At 41.3% G+C, this 22,007-nt stretch overlaps 1 protein-coding gene across 2 annotated transcripts in view; it reads left to right on the top strand.

The window, feature by feature from the left end:
• selenof (selenoprotein F) overlaps positions 1-9,359 on the top strand; it is a 45,583-nt gene extending 36,224 nt beyond the window's left edge. For both annotated transcript variants that reach the window (XM_072273367.1, XM_072273369.1), the window contains 2 exons: positions 5,555-5,604; positions 8,731-9,359. In XM_072273367.1, coding sequence (XP_072129468.1) covers positions 5,555-5,604; positions 8,731-8,862 — 182 coding nt within the window. In that variant the 3' untranslated portion in view covers positions 8,863-9,359. The remainder of the gene's footprint in view (positions 1-5,554; positions 5,605-8,730) is intronic.
• Positions 9,360-22,007: the final 12,648 nt, after the last annotated feature.

Raw genomic sequence — 22,007 nt, 5'->3', positions numbered from 1 at the left:
TCAGATTGTTTATTCTAGAATTGAGATTATCCAAAGGTCAAAGAAAAAAACCAACAGCTTCTCAAGTGGCATTTTTAGGTGGTATTGAGCTGTATTAATCTGTCATTAATTATTCTTTCAACGCACTTCTTAATTGTGATCTGATTTTGGTATCTAATGACTCCCACTAGGTTATTTATTTCTTTTAGTATTCACACAGAGTCAGCATATTGGTGTACCACTGGTGTGAAAGCGATGGAATAACAGGTTACATTAAAAGCTTTTGTAACTGACCTTGAAGTCTTTGTTTTTCAGCTGCATTTTTATTGATCATTTCTGCTTCTATTGTTTTCTTTAACAACTTTGTCTGCAGTAAAAGGAAATATAAGTTTGTGAAATTTGACTACTCAATACAGACTGTATGAGGTTGCAATCCAGATCCTGAAGCAAAAGCAACAGCATCACTTTTGCCAGATGCAGATCAAACTTGGGACTATTTTGAGAACCTTTTCTTTTGATAAAAACATAATCTGATCTTGAGAGAAGAAAGTTGAATACTTCTGCTATATATTATTTTTGGAAATCTTTTGGTATCAAAGTTTGGTTATGACTATTTTGTGTCAAGTGCTATCATGTAAGTAGTCCTCCTGTCAACATAATTTGTCAAGCCTAGCATTTCCATCTTAATTGACATCTCCCTGACCCATTAACTACAAATGTCAAACTCACCACAGTTTTTGTACAGTTTTTTATAAATTTTTTGTATTTCTTTACTTTCCTGTAAATGTCTGCAAAAAAATGAATATCAAGCAAGTATATGGTGAAAACTGTACGTACCTTGATTAACAATTTTACCTCGACTTGACTTGACACTTGCTTCATTTAGTCTCTTGGCTTCTGCATTTTTATTGATCTTTTTCTCTCCTTCCCCTTTTTTTTACAACTTAAACATATTCTAGACCTACTGCTTCTTATGAAATGCGATCTCCGTTATCTGTTGCTTATTTCCCGCATTTTCTGTTTTAGTTTAAGGTACATAAGTGTTTTGTTTTCATGTTTTCATCTGTTGACTACTCCCATTAAAATATCCTTGATTCACAATTAATTATAAGATTGAGTATTATATATAAACTTCAGATAGTTTGGGAAAAAATATTACACTTCTTTGCAGATTTTTATCCCATCTTCTATCTGGCAGAGTCCCTCATATCATTCAGAATACTGACATAGGAATGTGAATGGAGTGGAACTGAGTACATACGCCAGATTCACACAATTAAGTAAAAGTGAATTCTTTGCAAAGAGTAATATCAATGCACACTTTGGTCATGCATCTGCGCATGGAGCTAATCTAAAAATGATCAAGAAAGTCTTGCAAAAACCGAATGCCTTCTATTGCAGGTTCATGGCCAACTGGCTGTTATGCAAGTGGTGATTTTAATCAATGGCATTTCATGTATAGACACTGATTTTGCAGGTGCAATTCTCTGCACAGAAGGCTTTACCTTGTTATGTTATGAATGGAGAAGTGACCTGGCTGAATCCAAATGTGAATATTATCCCAGTGGTGAGGTGCCCAACAACATTTGGACCTCCCATTTGTACTGAATATATCTTGATGATGCTAGAAACTTCATACCCACCTGATCTGGTTGATTCTGAACCTCACAAGCAAATCTGTTTTACCAAGACTACAAGAGTCAAACAGAAAACAAATAAAATTGGAGTAGCCTCCGGCCACAACATGGATTCCAGATTCTCAATGTAGGTTCACAAGCATCTGGGCCTGCATGTCTAAATTGGAAGAGCAGCTGTACAGACCAGTCAGGCAATAGCCTTGCATTGTCCAAAAGGTATGCCGTTGTGAATAAAATTGTGCCACACACCTCAATTGCTATACTTGGATATATCCAGTCCCACTGATAAGGAAGACCCTCCAGAGGGCCTGTGCAGTGGCATACAAGTAGGAAGTAGTTGTATTAGAAGTCCTCAATGTAGGCTCCAAATCAACACACGCAAAATGCTGGAGGAACTCAGCAGGCCAGGCGGCATATATAGAAATGAAAAAACGGTCAACATTTCAGGCTGAGACCTTTCTTCAGAACTGGAAAGGAAGGGGGAAGATACCAGAATAAAACGGAGTTCGGGGGAGGGGAAGGAAGATAGCTAGAAAGTGATAGGTGAAGCCAGGTGGTTAAGAAAGATAAAGAGGCTGGAGAGGAGAGTGGATAATGGAAGAAAGGGAATGATGAGGGGACCCAGTGGGAGAAAGTGGGGAAGTGAGAAGGGGAAGAGGCCAGAGTGGAGAATAGAAGAATAGGGGAGGAGGAGGGAATATTTTTTTAACCAGAAGGAGAAATCGATATTTGTGCCGTCAAGTTGGAGGCTACCCAGACAGAATATAAAGTGTTTCTTCTCCACCCATAGGGAGCCCTTATCTTAGCACAAGAGGAGATCATGGATAGACATGTGTCGGAATGGGAATTGGAATTAAAATGTTTGGCTGCCAGGAAGTTCCATGTGTGGCAGATGGAGCAGAGGTGTGGATTTGTCTCCAAATTCCACAAAGTTGTATGGCAACATGGGCAAGGAATCCTACTGATTTCTTCCTCTCAGTACCCCTTCATGTTGAGCAATACTGAAATTAGCAGGGACACACAGTGTTGTCTGGTTGGGGAATTTCAAAATGTTTATCACTGAGTGGCTTAGTTGCATCACCACTGGCCAAGGAAGTGAAGTTCTAAAGGACATTTGCAGCGGTCTGGGAACTGCAAAAGACAGTGAACCAACATAAAAGAGAAACCTAGTTGTCACCAATTACTCCATGGTGGATCTTTATTGGCATTTGTGCAAGTGACTACTACCCTGCCTTAGTGCAGGAAAAGACATGTTTTCATACTGATGACACCTTCCATTTTACAAATAATAACTCTATTTCTAAATGTCAGTGTGGACATCAAGCAAGGTCCATGGCTTCCTTAGCACTAGGTGAGAAGATTGTGCAGTTTTTCAAAGTATCTCTCCTGCGCATTAGATTGTGATCTGTTCGTATTGATCCAACATTTCATTTTGTGTCAAAAGAGAATTTGTAAATTAGTCTCAGTGAAAGACTGACTATTTTCATTCCTGGTAACAGTGCTTTCTTAGATTCCCACTACCATCAATTTATTTGCCATAGTTTTATGTAAATTTTATTGCAATAATTTTGTAAACCCTCTTGGTTATAAACCCAGCAATTTGATCTGTAATGTGTTGTCTTCTTCCTATCAAGCAAGGAAATTCACTATTTCCCAATATTGTAATATTTTAATGGAGCAGATTTCCATGTATTACACTATTGCAGTGGAGATATGTAATATCTGAACATAATGGCTTTTTTATTTCCACTTTAGATTTTTGGTATGACTTTCTGTTGTGAGATGAGTAATTTTATCCAGATCTTGCCCAGTCTAGTCTGTGCATTAGAAGGCACAAAACATGAAATGGATGTATAGGCTCGATTTTTATAAGTTGTTTTTGTCTCTTTCCTATCTTAAAAGAATATTTATAATGAAAGTGAGTTAATACATTATTAAAGAAGTCCATCTCTTCAAAGTGCTGATCATTTTTTTTCTCAAGTCTTCAAGCTAATGTGCTAGGCAAAGGTAAATTGAAATATAATGTTATTGTCTTAGAACATAAGACTTTGGAGCTGACTTAGGCCATTTGACCCATCAAGCCTCTGCCATTCAATCATGGCTATTTTTCTAAATTTCTCAGGCCTATTCTCTCCCTTCTCCCTGTAGCCCTTAGGCCCCTTACCGATCGTGAACCTATTAATCTCTGCCTTAAGTGCACCCAGAGACATGTTATCCACTGCCCTTTGTGGCAATGAATTCCACAGATTCGCCTCCCCCACCGCCCCCCCCTGCCGCCGGCTGAAGAAATTTCTCCTCATCTCAGTTTTAAAGGGATATCACTTTATCCTGAGGCTGTGCCCTCAAATCCTCGACTCTCCTACTAATGGAAACATCCTCTCCATCTCTATTCCCTGCAGTTTCCTATTGTACATATAATATAGTTGAAACATAAGTCTTGAGAAAGGGCCAGTGTGAAGAATAGGGGTTGGGGTTTGTGGGAGTGAATCTCTTGCCTCCCTCCATCTTGAATTATCCTCAATGGGCCAGTATAGTCCGTGTACTATGACAAGAGAAGCATAGAACTGACGTGAAAATTAACTCCTGTAACCATAGCTGTACTATGAAATTGGCATTAAATAAATGAAAGAGGAAAGCGAATATAATATGTGTGCCATTACCCAGTCCTGAAATCTGATCATTAAGCTTTAAAGGCAACACTGCAGGTCATTCAGAAAAAAAATCATAAAAGCCAATTTTTCCCCTGAAAGCTCAGCTGTTCACATTTCAATCTCCAGATGGTAAGTATGTTCTAATGCCCTAAAATCTCAAAACTAGGACCGGTTTGCTCCTTGTTTGCATCAAAAGCCACTCTCTACCACACTATCAGCTATAATATCAGCTATAATTTCATTTCATGTACCTCTTTCAATTTGAATAAAATCTGAGAGGAACTCGAGGCAGAGGTGGTAATTCAAAGAATTCTGCAATGCATTCTGTGTGTCACAAGAAGACTTGAGTTGAATTATTAACACCAATTCTTCAGCTGTACTCTTTATGCTTATTTGCTGCTTTTAAGGATTTGCCCTGTGTATTTCTGGACACAGCCAATAGACTCTTATTTTTTTTGAGGAGCGCTACCATCCTGTATCAGAGACAGGCAACTTTCCACTCATTTACAGCAAGGCGTGTGCAATATGAGACCATTAACAATACAATCCCAGCCACTCTTTGATTGTATTACAGCAGCAGTTGCTAACTCCCATGTCATTGCAGGTCTCTTGATTTTTAGATGGCTCCAGCACATTTCAATGTGCTGTATTATTTTCAAATTTTTATAAATAAAAATATAATTCTAAATTTGGAAGTGTCCGCACTTGAACTCGATGTTCCGATGTGTGTCTGTTCATTGGTCACCCATGCATAATTATAACAAGAATTACGTAGCTAATATAAAGGGGCATATTTCTAAGGTGATTGGAGGAAAGTATAGGGGGGATGTCAGTGGTAAATTCTTTACACAGAGAGCGGTGGGTGCGTGGAAAACCTTACCAGGGTAGTGATAGAAGCAGATACATTAGGGACATTTAAAAGACTCTTAGGTAAGTGAATACATGATACAAAAATGGAGGGCTATGTAAGAAGGAAGAGTTAAATTGATCTTAGAGTAGGTTAAACTGTTGTGGGCCACAGGGCCTATACTGTGCTGTAATATTCTGTTCTATGAATTGTGGTCACTTGCATAGAATTAAACTTGTGGATTTTGTACTGCTTTCTGTGCAGTTGGAGAAGAATCTAGTTCAACATATTTGATAATGGGTGAATTTTATTGTTCGGCTGTTGTGTGCTGTGGGAGACAACAGAACTGAATTCAGTGAGGTAATTAAGTATTGATATCATAGTAAACTAATCTGAGTAAGAAATGAAAATTCACTAACTTATTGAAAAATCTTTTCCAGCTTTTGTCAGAAGTGATAAGCCTAAGATGTTCAAGGGTCTACAGATCAAGGTAATTTCAGAAAAAAAAGTTCTATAATGTGCTCTTTAAGCAGTTCATTTTATAAAAATGAAAGTTTTGTTCTTACAGGATTTATGCAGTTCACCACATTTAATGTTAACCATAGACTTTTTGCAAGCTTGCCATTCCACCACACCGTTCTGCTAATCCTGCAGATGTATCAAGTTCATTAGGTATCTTTGAACAGGTCTCGCAACAGCAAACACTTTCAGTTAATGCCCTAGGAAGATGCAATGTTTTAAACCTCGAACAAAATAGATAGACAGCAAATTTGCCAAACATGTTTTATTTCTCATAAGCCCATGTTGAGTAGATTTGATTATATTCAGCATTCCTAATGATTAATATTTTCTTCTTGATTATTGACTGTAGTATCGGGGGATTGTTGGGAGATGCAGCTCGAAGGGCTGGAAGGGTCTATTCTGCTCAGCATTTCAATAAATAAATTTTAAAAAATAACAATAAGGCAGAAATGCTAATTTGCAGTAAATCTAATTTTCTTTTGGGGTTCTTTGGCTAATCAAGTGAAATTCATAATCTTTTGTGACATTCACAGCTGTTTTGTCCTCTGTCCAATTATTTGAAGCTGTCAATGTTCTTCCAGTGACGATGGCCTTTGTTTTGTAGATGACTTAGTACAGTGCAATATTGTGTGATAGGACAGAACAAGAGTTGATAGTCTGTTAATTATCCAGCATCCAATTGCTCTATATGGTTTTCCTTATTCCCTTTCTTTGAATCTGTTCTCCTTAGACGTAGCTCTGTGGGTGTTTGCAACAACATCATCAAGACTCCACAATGTCCTTCCTTCTTACGATCAGCAACTGAGGGTGCATTCCATCCAGACCAAGAGGTTGGGTCAAGGAGTCGTACGGCACAAAAGCAGGCCCTTCTGCCATTATGTTCATATCAGTCATTGTACTTATCCACAGTAATCCCAGTTTCCAGATTCCATCCACCTCTGGAGAGGAAAACCAGTCACATGATTTCAGTTGAATTGAATCACTTCAAGTACAGCCTTTCTAGTACCTCTTCTTTATCAACTTTTATTAACTTCTTCCCTAATAAGAACTGATTTCAAGTACTCATTAAGTATTTCAGACATTCGGTCTTTCTCTGCGAATTAATTTACTCTTTGGTCTCTGATTAGACCCATTTCTTACAATTTTTTCCTAATTCACGTGCCTACAGAATTTTTTGTTTGGGATCCCCTTTCATTTGCTTTCAGACTTCTTCTTGCTGTCTCTTGTTTCCATTTTCACTTTACTCTGAACTTTATATAGTCTGGCTGGTTCTCACTTCTGTTAACAACTGTCTTGTGCTCCTCTGCTAATGTTGTTCTGTTGTCTTCAAAAGGCATAAACCAGAAAATTATATGTAACCCTCTCACCGGGCTCATAACAAACTTGCCCTGTTAGCTAACTCTAGCTAACGCATGGGTATTGATGAGAAGGCCACCTCCAATAAGAATACACGTCTAGGGCTGGTATGATTTGGGTTCAACCAAACAGGAAAGTTTGGAATATTCCAATGAGAGAAATTAAAAGTCCTTGCTAGTTCAGCAAAAATTAAACTGCTAGAACAGCTCAGCAGATCAAGTAGCATCTGTATAGGCAAAGAGATATTATACATTTTGGGTTAAGCTCCTGTCAGCATCAGGAAAGAGTCTTTACTTGAAACATTGACTATCCCTTTGCCTCTGCAGATGCTGCTTGGCCCACTGAGTTCTTACTTCATTTGACCTACCAGCACGTCTGCCACAAAAACAGTTTCTCAATGGCCCCTTAAATAACTGCGAAAGCTGATAGCACTGATGACCAATTTGGTCAGAGAGAATAAAAGGAGTGTGCTGAAGAAGAAAAGAGAGTGCAGGAATTCCAAAGGTTTAATTGTGGATAAAGTAATTAAATTTGGGTTTGATCAAGAGAATATTAGATCACATTCAGAATTATTAAATTTAATCTAAAAGAAAGACAGGCTGGGTTTGTTAAAGGAATTCTGTGTTTAACTGATTTGATTTATAAAACGTTAATGCACAGGGTTAGAGAGGATAGTGTAATTGATGTAATACCGTCTAACAGGCTTGTTTTAGGAAAATTTGACAAAATTAAAGTGCGGAAAGCAGAGAATGCTAATAAGTGGGTAATTATCAAACATATAGCTTTCCTCATATCTTATAATACAGTGTGAATGTTATCTAATATTGTTTGATGTCATGGAAGTTCAGTAATATGCATTGTAGTTTTACATTTTCTGAAATATAATTTACATGTACCATAATGCCAATTTTCCTATGATAAAATGGACTCTATTGTATGCATAGAGTAAACCTGTTGCTATACAGTTTGTCATATATTCATAAACCACGATTTAAAATTCAAGGATTTTCCCTGAAATAAGAAGATGCTGCAGTAATTATACATTTAGCAGTAAAACCTGCCACTAGTTTGGCATGGAGGTGGGTGGGGGAGGAACATAAAGCACATAAATTACCTTAGCTGTGAATTGAAGGAGCTGGCACAGCAAGATAACACTAATTGTTGCAGTAAAAAGTACGTGGCCAAAAATGTCATGGGAAATTGATGCTGAGTAGCTGTGTAAATGTAAAATTGTTTCATTAAGATGTTGGCAGTAAGTAAATTAATAAGCCTATACTATTTTATATATAAAAGGACTTAAATTTTCAGAACTGGGTGTGTAAAAATGATGTTATTTGTATAGACAGAAGAAAAGTCAGTGTACATTATTGTGAGAGATTAATTTATTGAGATAGAATGCGGACTAAGCCCTTCGAGCTGTGCTGCCCTGCAACCCCACAATTTAACCGTAGCCTAATCATGGGACAGTTTACAATGACCAATTGTACATCTGGACTGTGGGAGGAAACTGGAGCACCCGGAGGAAGCCCACAGGGAGAATGTACAAATTCCTTGCAGGCATCAGCGGAATTTGAATCCAGTCGCTGGTACTGTAAGGTGTTGAGCTAACCACTACACTACACTGCCGCCCTCTTATCTCTTATTTAAGAGAACAGAATTAATAACGACTTGGCTCAGTTTATAAGCTGTTACTTACAATAAATGACTTGGATATTCATTATGTGCTTTTGTTTTCTAGTATGTGCGTGGCTCTGACCCTGTACTAAAGCTTCTGGATGACAAAGGGGACATTGCTGAAGAACTAAGCATTCTCAAATGGAACACAGATAGTGTGGAAGAGTTCCTCAGTGAAAAGTTAGAGCGTTTATAAATTACAAATTGTTACAGGTCAGGTTTCCATTTTGTATATCAGTTTAATATTTCAAGGACTCCCTGGTCATACTAGTTAATTGATGATTCAAAATGATCATGTTTAATCTCACATTGCACTGAGTAGATTTATTACCCTGACTATCAATAGAATTTTCTGGATTTGGTTAGTCAGTTTCTTTCCAGCATAAATGAATGTGTTGTTGACCATTAAATTTGTAATGTGCTGTATATTTGTACTTTCTTGGGTCCATGGTAACATGCTTTTGGCTCCAAATGGCTTTTATTGGTAGTATGGTGCTTGCAGTTTACTACAGTAGACAAGATACATTAAGGAGTTGCACTTTTGTGAAAGCTAAACATGAAACCTGTTTGAGGATGTGTATAGCCAGATGTTTTGTGCACTGACTGGTGTTCTGCTCTGCTGAAGTAAAAACAGCTTGGAAAGGTGGTATTGTTTGAAACTGGAATGTTGGAATAATAAAAGCTGTTTCTGAACCATTATGTTTGATGTTTCTTTCAGCATGGAGGTTAGCACAATGTTTTACAGTGCCAGCGATTGGAGTTCAACTTCCAGCACTCTGTTAGGAGTTTGTGACTTGGGCTCTGCAACATTCCAAAGACATAAGGGTGAGGGCTCGTAAGTTGTGGGCATTCTATATTGGCGATGGAAGCATGGCAACACTCAGAGTGCTGCCCCCCGCACACAGCCTCAGATTGTATTGGTCATTGGCCTATATTGTATTCTAGGTTCAAGCACTCATTTCTTGAAAACTGTCAGCCACTCCTTAAACCATTCCACCAGTTTTCCAGGTTGGAGCATTCAGCTCAGGGCTAACAACCCTAACTGGAAAAACAAAATTGTCATGGAAACAGCAATGAAGAATCCTACATCTGAGAGTGGTGGTATTTCTGCGTCTCCACCCAGCACTTGCATAACTGATGATACGAAAACAGAGAGGAAGTTACTGATAAGATGAAGGAAGGCTGAACACCACCAGAGATGGAGGACCTTCATTGCTGCCCTAAATGCCAGCAGCATGAGGGGCAGTAAGTGAGTGATAAATTATGTATCTAAGTGAAACACAGAACAAATTAAAACACTACCAATACTACTACAGTACTATAAAACTGCATTAGTTCCTAATATTTTTCAACAGATGAATTCATCCAGTATATGCTGCCTTGTTCTTTGATTGTAAGTGAACAATAGTGTAGGAAGTACAGATAGTGTGCTGCCTTTAAACAATTCTTTAGACAATTGCATCCTCCAAATTTTCATTTTTTTTGTAACTGCTGTGTGAATGAAGTCACCAGAGAACAGTACTGATAGATATGAAGCAGCTTTTTCATTTGAATAAACAAAGTGCAGCAAGCACTATATGGGAATGCTTTCCTTCAAAAGGTCTGCCTATGCCCGGCACTACACACATTTTATGTGCTAAAGATCAAAAAGAAAATTCAGGAGAAGTCAAATAAATCCATATTTACACATCCAAAACAAGTGTTAATCACTGTCACATCCATGCAATGGAATGTTGATTGGACTCAAGCAGGCACGGACAATCAGCTAAATGCCTGTTTCTGGGTCTGCCTAGTCTGTGAACCTATTGTTCAGAGCTGCATTAAGATCAAATCCACAATTCAGATCTGAAGACTAGTGGCCAAAGTTACCTGCTAAATGTGCTAAACCCAAAAATCACTGTAAGAGTAACATTCAGTATGTATGTCAATACCTTCAAATCCTTCAGACTTGCTAACTTGTTGAAGTAGTAAAATGGTTTCGTTTTCACTCCTGTCCTTTTCTGGCATCTCCAAGCCTGAATGCTTGAAACCACAGTGAGCAAGCATCGTTCTGAATTGTCTTACTGCTTATTTCTTGCATCTAGTGGCAAGAATAACTGCTTTTTGAACACAAACACGTGCAACTGATGCCATTTAAAAACTTGGCTCTACCAGCCACACAAGTGCACGCAACCGACACTAGTTAGAAGCTGTGGACAACAATCTCCTGTCCCAATTAAATGGTATAGTGTCCCAAATAAACATAGGGAATGCTGGCCCTTTTCTGGATTAGCTTTTGTTCTTTAAGAGTTGTCCCAAATAAGCGGCTGACCCAATTAACCGGAAACCACTGTACATGTGTGTACCATATTACAACATTTGAGTGCGAATAGGTTCCCTGTTATTCCCATCACCAAATTTGGGCTTATCAAGTTTCTAATTTCCAAAGTGCTCTTTACTGCATTGCCTCTGCAATTGGTAAATTTACATTAGAAAATTGATTTATTATTGGCACACGTACCAAGATACAGTGAAAGACTTTGTTTTGCATGCTGTCCATACAAATCATTTAATTGCAACAATGCACCAAGGTAATACAAGAGAAAATGAACAGAGTGCAGTATAAAGTGTTAATAATACAAAGGAAATGTAGTCTGGGTAGACAGTATGATTCAAGGTCACAATGAGGTAGATAAGACCATGAAACATAGGGGTAGAATTAAGCCATTCAGCCCATCAAGTTTGCTCTGCCATTCCATCATGGCTGATCCTGGATCCCACTCAACCCTGTACACCTGCCTTCTCGCCATATCCTTTGATGCCCTGACTAATCAGGAAACTATCAACATCTACTTTAAATATACCCACAGACTTGGCCTCTGCCCCATTCTGCAGCAGAGCATTCCACAGATTCACTACTCTCTAGTTAAAAACATTCCTCCTTACCTTTGTTCTATAAGGTTGCCCCTCAATTTTGAGGCTATGCCCTCTAGTTCTGGATACCTCCACCATAGGAAACATACTCTCCACATCCACCTTATCTAGTCCTTTCAACATTCGGCAGGCTTCAATAAAATCCCCCGGCATTCTCCTAAATTCCAGTGAGTACAAGCCCAAAGCTGCCAAATGCTCCTCATATGTTAACCCCTTCATTCCCAGAATCATCCTCATGAACCTCCTCAGGGCTCTCACCAATGACAGCACATAATTTTTGAGATATGGGGCCCTAAACTGTTGACAATACTCCAAGTACAGCCTGACTAGTGTCTTTCAAAGCCTCAGCATTATCTCCTTGCTTTTATATTCTATCCCCCTGAAATAAACGCCAACATTATAATTGCCTTCTTTACCACGGATTAAACCTGTAAATTAACTTTCTGGGAGGCTTGCACAAGGATTCCTAAATTCCTCTGCATCTCTGAAGTTTGAATTTTCTCCCCATTTTGGATAATAGTCTGCACTATTGTTCTTCTTATCAAGTGCATTATCATACATTTCCCAAAACTATATTCCATCTGCCACTTTTTTGCGTATTCATCCATTTGTCTAAGTCCTGCTGGAATCCTCAGCACTACCCACACCTCCACCTACATATCATCCACAAACATTGTGAAAAGTCGCGGTCTGAGGAACACCACTAGTCACTGGCAGCCAACCAGAAAAGGCCCCCTTTAATTCACTGTCCCTCACTGTCTCCTGCCTGTCAGCCATTCCTCCATCCATGTCAGTATCTTTCCAGTACCACCATAGGATTTTATCTTGTTAAGCATCCTGATGTGTGGCACCTTATCAAATGCCTTATGAAAATCCAAGTAAATGACATCCACTGCCTCTCCTTTGTCCACCCTGCTGGTTACTTCCTTGAAGAATTCTAACAGACTTGTTAGGCAAGATTTCTCTTTTACAGAAACCATGCTGACTTTGACTTATCATTAGTCTCTAAGTACCCGAAACCTCATCCTTAATAATAGACTCCCAACACTTTCCCAGCCACTGAGGTTAGACTAACAGGCCTATAATTTACTTTCTTTTGCCTTTCTCCCTTAAAGAGTGGAGTGACATTTGCAATTTTCCAGTCCTCTGGGACCATGCCAGAATCAAGTGATTCTTGAAAGATCATGACCAATGCATCCGTTATCTCGTTCAGGACTCTGGGATGTAGTCCATCAGGTCCTGATGGCTTATCCACTTTAAATCCTTTGAGTTTGCCTCGCACTTCTTCCTTTGTAACAGCAATGGTACTCACTCCTGCTCCCTGACACCCTGGCACACTGCTAGTGTCTTCCGCAGTGAAGATTGATGCAAAGTACTCATTAAATTCATCTGCCATTTCTTTATCTCCCATTACTACCTCACCAGCATCATTTTCCGGCAGTCCAATATCAACTCTCACCAGCCTTTCACTCTTTATATAATTGAAAAAGCTTTTAGTATCCTGCTTTATATTGTTGGCTAGTTTGCCCTCATTTTTCATCTTTTCCCTTCTTATAGCATTTTTAGGTGCCTTTTGTTGGATTTTAAAAGCTTCTCAATCATCCAACTTCCCATTTCCATTTGCTACCTTTTATCATAGAAATCTACAGCATATTACAGGCCCTTCGGCCCACAATGTTGTGCTGACCATGTAACCTACTCTAGAAACTGCCTAGAATTTCCCTACCACATAGCACTCTATTTTTCTAAGCTCCATGTACCTACCAAGGAATCTCCTAAAAGACCCTATTGTATCTGCCTCTACCACTGTCACTGGCGGTGCATCCCACACACCTACCACTCTCTGTAAAAAAAACTTACCTCTGACATTTCCCTCGTATCTACTTCCTACCACCTTAAAACTATGCCCTCTCATGTTAGCCATTTCAGCCCTGGGAAAAGGCCCCTGGATATCCACACGATCAATGCCTCTCTTCATCTTACACATGTAAGGGTTTTTTTTTGTCACTGTGTAGTCTAAGTAAAATGGCTTCTTTGTTATGTTATAATTGAAAGGGCTTCTTTGTTATGTTAACTGCTGAAAAAGTCCTCCCGCTAGCAGTTTGTTTGGATCACGTTACTGATAGGAAGGTGTTATAAACCAGTCGGGATAGTTGTTATGTTTTTGGTGTGTCTGTAAGATACAGTATGCGCGGGGTTTTGGGGGAGAAGGCGGGAGAGAGAGAGAGACAGAGGATGGACCAGGTGCTGTGAGTCCGCTAACAGGGTCGGACCCCGAGCAGGGTGTTCGGTGAGGAGAGGAGACGAAGACGGACTCGTGTGGAGCGTCTGGTCGACCGCCGTTGTTGGTCCCAGGCAGCCGGTCAAGGTGGTTCGAGGGGTCGCAGGGTGAAGAAGAAGGGTCCAGGGCTCCAACTGTTTGTGCACGAAGAGGTTGAACTTTGATAAGTGTGGCACCTTTTATTTTCCTTTTATATTTTATTTTCTATTAATTATATAGTTCCAGTAGTATCTATAAACTGTAAACCATTTAATCGTATGTGGTGTATTGTCTGTTATTTGGGCGGGGTGGGGTACATCACACAGCATCCACACAAACTTATTACCCAGTTTGGCGGGGCCGAGGGCTGTTTCTCTAGACGACAGCGAGCTGAGCGACCCTGAGGCCGGCCAGGGGGGCTACATACACGTCTATCAGGTCACCTCTCTTCCTCCATCGCTCCAAGGAGAAAAGGCCAAGTTCACTCAACATATTCTTATAAGGCATGATCTCCAATCCAGGCAACATCCTTGTAAATTTCCTCTGCACCCTCCCACACGAAACCACCGCAGTAGGCTTCACAGCTGAACAGGTGAGAAGACAGCTGAAACGTCTCAACCCAAGCAAGGCTGCAGGACCAGATGGTGTCAGTACCAGGGTGCTTAAAGCCTGTGCCCCTCAGCAATGTGGAGTACTTTGCCATGTATTCAACCTGAGCCTGAGGCTCTGGAGGGTTCCTGTACTGTGGAAGACGTCCTGCCTCGTCCCTGTGCCGAAGACACCGCGCCACAGCGGCCTCAATGACTACAGACCGGTGGCATTGACCTCCCACATCATGAAGACCCTGGAGAGACTTGTTCTGGAGCTGCTCCGGCCTATGGTCAGGCCACACTTAGATCCCCTCCAGTTCGCCTACCAGCCCCGACTAGGAGTTGAGGATGCCATCGTCTACCTGCTGAACCATGTCTATGCCCGCCCGGACATGCCAGCGAACACTGTGAGGGTCATGTTTTTTGACTTCTCCAGTGCGTCAACACCATCTGCCTTGCTCTGCTGGGGGAGAAGCTGACAGTGATGCAGGTGGATGCTTCCCTGGTATCATGGATTCTTGATTACCTGACCGGCAGACCACAGTACGTGTGCTTGCAACACTGTGTGTCCAACAGGGTGATCAGCAGCACTGGGGCTCCACAGGGGACTGTCTTGTCTCCCTTTCTCTTCACCATTTACACCTCGGACTTCAACTACTGCACAGAGTCTTGTCATCTTCAGAAGTTTTCGGATGACTCTGCCATAGTTGGATGCATCAGCAAGGGAGATGAGGTTGAGTACAGGGCTACGGTAGGAAACTTTGTCACATGGTGTGAGCAGAATTATCTGCAGCTTAATGTGAAAAAGACTAAGGAACTGGTGGTAGACCTGAGGAGATCTAAGGTACCGGTGACCCCTGTTTCCATCCGGGGGTCAGTGTGGACATGGTGGAGATTACAAATACCTGGGGATACGAATTGACAATAAACTGGACTGGTCAAAGAACACTGAGGCTGTCTACAAGAAGGGTCAGAGCCGTCTCTATTTCCTGAGGAGACTGAGGTCCTTTAACATCTGCCGGACGATGCTGAGGACGTTCTACGAGTCTGTGGTGGCCAGCACGATCATGTTTGCTGTTGTGTGCTGGGGCAACAGGCTGAGGGTAGCAGACACCAACAGAATCAACAAACTCATCCGTAAGGCCAGTGATGTTGTGGGGATGGAACTGGACTCTCTGAAGGTGGTGTCTGAAAAGAGGATGCTGTCCAAGTTGAATGCCATCTTGGTCAGTGTTTCCCATCCACTACATAATGTACTGGGTGGGCACAGGAGTACATCTAGCCAGAGACTCATTCCACCGAGATGCAGCACAGAGCGTCATAGGAAGTCATTCCTGCCTGTGACCATCAAACTTTACAACTTCTCCCTTGGAGGGTCAGACACCCTGAGCCAATAGGCTGGTCCTGGACTTATTTCATAATTTACTGGCATAATTTACATACTACTATTTAACTATTTATGGTTCTATTACTATTTATTATTTATGGTGCAACTGTAACGAAAACCAATTTCCCCCGGGATCAATAAAGTATGACTATGACTATTATGCACAAGTATGCATATGTCTTTTCCTTGGCTCTTATGCAGTGCTTAACTTGTCTTGTCAGAAACGGCTACCTGCCCCTGTCATTTGAGAATAACCTCTGTGAGACATATCTATCTTGCACCTTGTGAGCTATTCTCAGAAATTTCAGCCACCTCTGCTCTGCTGTCATCCCCACTAGTATCCTCCAATCCACCTGGACAAGCTCCTCTCTCATGCTTTTGTAATTCCCTTTATTTCGTATATTGATACATGTGAGTTATGCTTCTTCCTCTCAAATTGCAGTATGTATTCAATCATATTATGATCACTGTTTCCTAACGGTTCCTTTACGTTAAGTTCCTAATAAGATCTGGGTTATTACACAACACCCAATCTGAGATAGCCTTTCCCCTCGTAGGCTTAAGCACAAGCTGCTCTAAAAAGCCATCTCGTAGGCATTCAACAAATTCCCTCTCTTGTGATCTGACACCAACCTAATTTTCCCAATCCCCTTGCATATTGAAGTACCCCATTACATTTATGACATTACCCTTATTACATGCCTTTTCCAGCAACCTTTGTAATCTCAACCCCACATCTTGGCTGCTGTTTGGAGGCCTATATATGATTCCCATAATGGTTTTTTTGCCCTTGCAGTTTCTTAACTCCACCCAGAAAGATTCAACATTCTCTGAACGTATGTCACCTCTTTCTAAAGAAGTAATTCCATCTCTTACCGACAGAGCCATGCCACTGCCAATGCCTTCAAGCCTGCCCTTTCGATACAAAGTATATCCTTTGATTTTAAGCTCTCAACCTGGCCTTCTTTCAGCCATGACTCAGTGATGCCCGCAACGTCATACCGACAAATCTGTCCACCTTATTCTGAATGCTATGCACACTTAAATACAGCAACTTCAGTCCTGCATTCTTCGCCCTTTTGAATTTTGCCTCTATGGTACAATTTAACTCTTTGCTCTGACTGCATCTGTACCCAATCATTGGCTTGTCCTTCCGTATATTTATGTTAAATCCATCATCTACTTGTAAACCTGCTGGCTTATCCTCAGCTCTATCATTACTGCCTCCCATCCCCCTGCCATACTAGCTTAAACCACTCCAACAGCTCTAGTAAAGCTGCCTGCAAGATTTTGGTCACCCTCGGATTCAAGTGCAACCCATCCCTTTCATACAGGTCACACCTGCCCCAGAAGAGTTCCCAGATATCCAGAAATCTGAATCCCTGTCCCGTGCTTCAGTTCTTCAGCCAACACATTTATCTGCAACCTCATTGTATTCCTATCCTCACTGTCATGTGGCACATGCAGCAAGCCCAAGATTACTACACTTGAGGTCCTGCTTCTCAGCTTCCTTCCCTTGTAATCTGTTTTCAGAACCTCTTCCCTTTTTCTATCTATATTGTTGGTACCAATATGTATCTCAACATCTGGCTGCTCATCCTCCCTTTTCAGGATATTGTGGACGTGTTCAGAAACATCGCAGACCCTGGCATCTGGGAGGTAAACAGAATTGCCATCTGTCCCCGTAACTATAGAGTCCCCTATTACTGCTGCTATCCTGTTCAATTCCCTATCCTTCATAGCCACAGGGCCAGACTCAGTGCCAGAGGCATGCCCACTATTGCTTACCCCAGGTAGGTTGTACCCCCAACATTTAGAAACATAGAAAACCTACAGCACAATACAGGCCCCTCGGCCCACAAAGCTGTACCGAACATGTCCTTACCTTAGAACTACCTAGGCTTACCCATAGCCCTCCATTTTTCTAAGCTCCATGTATCCATCCAGGAGTGTCTTAAAAGACCCTATCGTTTCCGCCTCCACTGTCGCTGCTGGCAGCCCATTCCACTCACTCACCACTCTCTACGTAAAAGACTTGTCAAAATAGTGTACTAATTGTTGAAAGGGACGCCCATAGGGATCTATCTGACATTCTCCCTTCCCCTTCCTGACAGTCATCCAATTATCTGTCTCCTGTAGCCTTGGGGTGACTACCTCCCTGTAGCTCCTGTCTATCACCTCTTCACTTCCCCTAACAAGCTGAAGGTTATCATGCTAGAGCTTCAATTCCTTATAACGGTCTCTAAGGAGCTGCATCTCGATGCACGTGGTGCAGATGTGGCCAATGGGGAGGCTGGTAGTCTCTCAGAAATCCGTTTGACACCCAGAACAGAAAGCTGGCCCTGTAGACATACTCTCTATTCTCTCAGGAGTTAAATAAGAAATGAGGAATGAACTTACCTACTCACCATGCCTCCGCCTGTTTGTACCAAAGCCCTGTTGAGCCAAAGCCTACCACTCTGACGACGACCATTCCCACAATGACCGCTCCGCTAGGTGGTACCCCTCTTTTATGGAGATTGGTTTTTTAAAGCCCTTCACTGGACTTGCCCGGGAATGCTGCTACTGCATTTGCTCCATACTGCAATCAAAGATTGTGAGGTTGAGAGTCCATTTTATTGTCCAAGGGAAATATTCAATAGAATCCAGGATAGAAACTGTCCTTGAGTCTGGTGGCATAGAAACATAGAAAACCTACAGCACAATACAGACCCTTCAGCCCACAAAGCTGTCCTTACCTTAGAACTACCTAGGTTTACCCATAGCCCTCCATTTTTCTAAGCTCCATGTACCTATCCAGGAGTCTCTTAAAAGACCCTATCATTTTCGCCTCCACCACTGCCGCCGGCAGCCCATTCCATGCACTCACTATTCTCTGTGTAAAAAACTCACCCCTGACATCTCTGTACCTACTTCCAAGCACCTTAAAACTATGCCCTCTCATGCTAGCCATTTCAGCCCTGGGAAAAAGCCTCTGACTATCCACACGATCAATGGCTCTCATTATCTTGTACACTTCTATCAGGTCACATCTCATCCTCCATCGCTCCAAGGAGAAAAGGCCGAGTTCACTCAACCTATTCTCATAAGGCATGCTCCCCAATCCAGGCAACATCCTTGTAAATCTCCTCTGCACCCTTTCTATGATTTCCACATCCTTCCTGTTGTGAGGTGACCAGAATTGAGCACAGTACTCCAAGTGAGGTCTGACCAGGGTCCTATATAGCTGCAACATTACCTTTCATCTCTTAAACTCAATCCCACGGTTGATGAAGGCCAATGCTCCACATGCTTTCTTAACCAGAGAGTTAACCTGCGTAGCAACTTTGAGTGTCCTATGGACTTGGACCCCAAGATCCCTCTGATCCTCCACACTGCCGAGTCTTGCCATTAATGCTATACTCTGCCATCATATTTTACCTACCAAAATGAACCACCTCACACTTATCTGGATTGAACTCCATCTGCCACTTCTCAGCCCGGTTTTGCATCCTATCAATGTCCCGCTGTAACCTCTGACAGCCCTCCACATTATCACAACACCCCCAACCTTTGTGTCATCAGCAAATTTACTAACCCATCCCTCTTCTTCCTCATTCAGGTCATTTATAAAAAACACCAAGAGTAGGGGTCCCAGAACAGATCCCTGAGGCACACCACTGGTCACCGGCCTCCATGCAGAATATGACCCGTCTACAACCACTCTTTGCCTTCTGTGGGCAAGCCAGTTCTGGATCCAGAAAGCAATGTCCCCTTGGATCCCATGCCTCCTTACTTTCTCAATAAGTCTTGCATGGGTTACCTTGTCAAATGCCTTGCTAAAATCCATATACACTACATCTACAGCTCTTCCTTCATCAGTGTGTTTAGTCACATCCTCAAAAATTTCAATCAGGCTCGTAAGGCACGACCTGCCTTTCCCAAAGCCATGCTAACTATTCATACTATCATCCTTACATCCTTCAGAGTTCAGCACTAGATAATCATATTTTGCCTCTCCAAATGTTCATAAATCCTGCCTCTCATGTTTTTTTTTCAGGGTTTTGCCCCTTCTATCCAGTAGAAGAGAGTAGAAGGAGAAAGTGTCTGGAGAGTCCACAACACAGATCTTACTAGTTGACAACACTAAAGCATTAATACATTATGGGAACATTGTACAATATAAAGCTATCCTTAAATATGAGTAGTGCTTATGTTCCTGTTTATTTAAATACCACTTGGCGAATTTCACCTTTTCACTGATAATAGTAGAAATTAGGCCTTTAATAGCTCAGAGGAGCATGTTGGTGTCAATGAACAACTTAGCCACCTGGTCTCTTGCTGGTATCTAGGAAAAAAATGATGAGAATTAATAAACTATACATAATAGAAATGTGAAGAACTGTGTTTTACCACAGGTCATCCATAAGTAAATTATCCAAATTGACCAAGCATTTCCTTTTGCTGTAATTTAACAGACTGAGCAATGGGAAAGAAGGTGAAATTCTGGTTTCGGACCAGCATTTTATTTGTAATTTTAAAGACAGTGACTCACATTTGCTAAGGCAGTTTCCATAGGTTCTGCCATGCACCAGTAATCTACCAAGATGATCACACTTCAAATACGTATCTAGACAATGATTGTACTGCTTTATTTGCCAGCCATTGACTAAGGCTGCATATTAAGGCAAGTTAAGGCAAAAACATTGTATCATTTCTTAATGCATGAATTATTAAATGACAATGAAAGAGGACTACGTGTCCTCATAATCTAATCTAATCTAATTATGTTCCTTGTCTCCCCCTGATATGGACCCTGTTCCTATTTAAGGAAGAAATTCCTTTGGGATTGATATTTTAGTTTTTAGCATTAATGCATCCTCCACATCCATTGTAGGTTTTCCTTTGATCTTGAGCTTTTTGGAAATGAAGGGCAGGAGTTTTAATTTTCTTCAAGTAATTGAACTAAAATTTGTGTGTTCTCTATCTTAACCTATGTCAGAGGTTCAGTAAAGCTGAGAAAGCTGCTGGGTCATTTAATGGTTAATCTTTAGGTTCCTTAAGGTTGCTATAGCCGGGGGTGGTATTGAGGACAAGCTCTCACTCCCTATTAAATGCTCCCAATGGCGTGCATCTCAAGTAGCCTCTGACAACCAAGTCCAGCTCCTGGCCTTCACATGTGGCTTACTGGTGGAACCATTTCTACTGATAGGAGAAGGGGCAAAGGCAGGTTACTGGCACTTTAAAACCAGTCACTTTGGGCAGATGGGGCTTGTTAGCCGTGGTTGGCAGCTCATCTAGGAGAAGGAAATCTCTGATCTCAAACCAACTCTGCCTTGAGGCTATACCCGCTCATGGGGAAGGCTTCGGGAGTAAACCCCGAGGGAAAACTCCAGAGCTGGAGACCCTAAGGCAGTCCTACATTAAGTTCAATGATGACTGGCAATTCCTGCAATGCTCCTGGTACTAAACTGTGTCAGTTTCTGTCATTCCTTTGGGTTCATCAGATGCATGGAGAGGGAGAGCTTGCTACATGGTCAGCAGCTTGCTCTCCATATCGTACTGCCCAGGTTTGTATATCTAGACAGCTAGGATGGAATATCCATGATTAACTCTGACCAATGGAAGCCCTCACTTCACTTTAGTGTGAGCCTTGAGCACCTGATAAGCTAGCTAACAATGGCAGGTTTCCCTTCTCAAGAAACAATAATGAGCCAGATAGTATAATGGCCAGTGTTAATGAGGCTTTTTTATTAACTGAATTTATATTCTAGAGCCATTATGTATTTGACCTTGCTCCTGGATGACAATCCAAACCCATCCAGTAATGTGACCATGGTTTCACTATTTACAGTGTGTAATCATCCACAAAATATATTACAACAGCACCCTTACCCAGAACCTGGTGAATCTACTACCAAGAAGGCATAACGGTGGGGGACATTTAGATTTTCCACCACCTGCAAGTTTCTCTCCAAGACTCACATCCTGACTTGGGGGCGGGGGGGGGGGGTAGTAAAAACTGTGATACCTTAATTGTTCCTTGATCAAAATGCTGAAACTTACTAACAGCACGATCGAGTATTTTCACAGACTGAAGAATTGCTCAGCTCCAGCTTTGCAGGGGTAATTAAAGATGGTAGCCTTGCAACAATCCTTATATAAAAGATGCTTAGTTGTTTTGAATGAAAGAGTTCTCTCATTTTCAGCCC

Source organism: Mobula birostris, chromosome 12 (genome assembly GCF_030028105.1).
Source record: "Mobula birostris isolate sMobBir1 chromosome 12, sMobBir1.hap1, whole genome shotgun sequence".
NCBI classification, from domain to species: domain Eukaryota; kingdom Metazoa; phylum Chordata; class Chondrichthyes; order Myliobatiformes; family Myliobatidae; genus Mobula; species Mobula birostris.
This window is presented reverse-complemented; position numbering and strand designations above follow the sequence as displayed.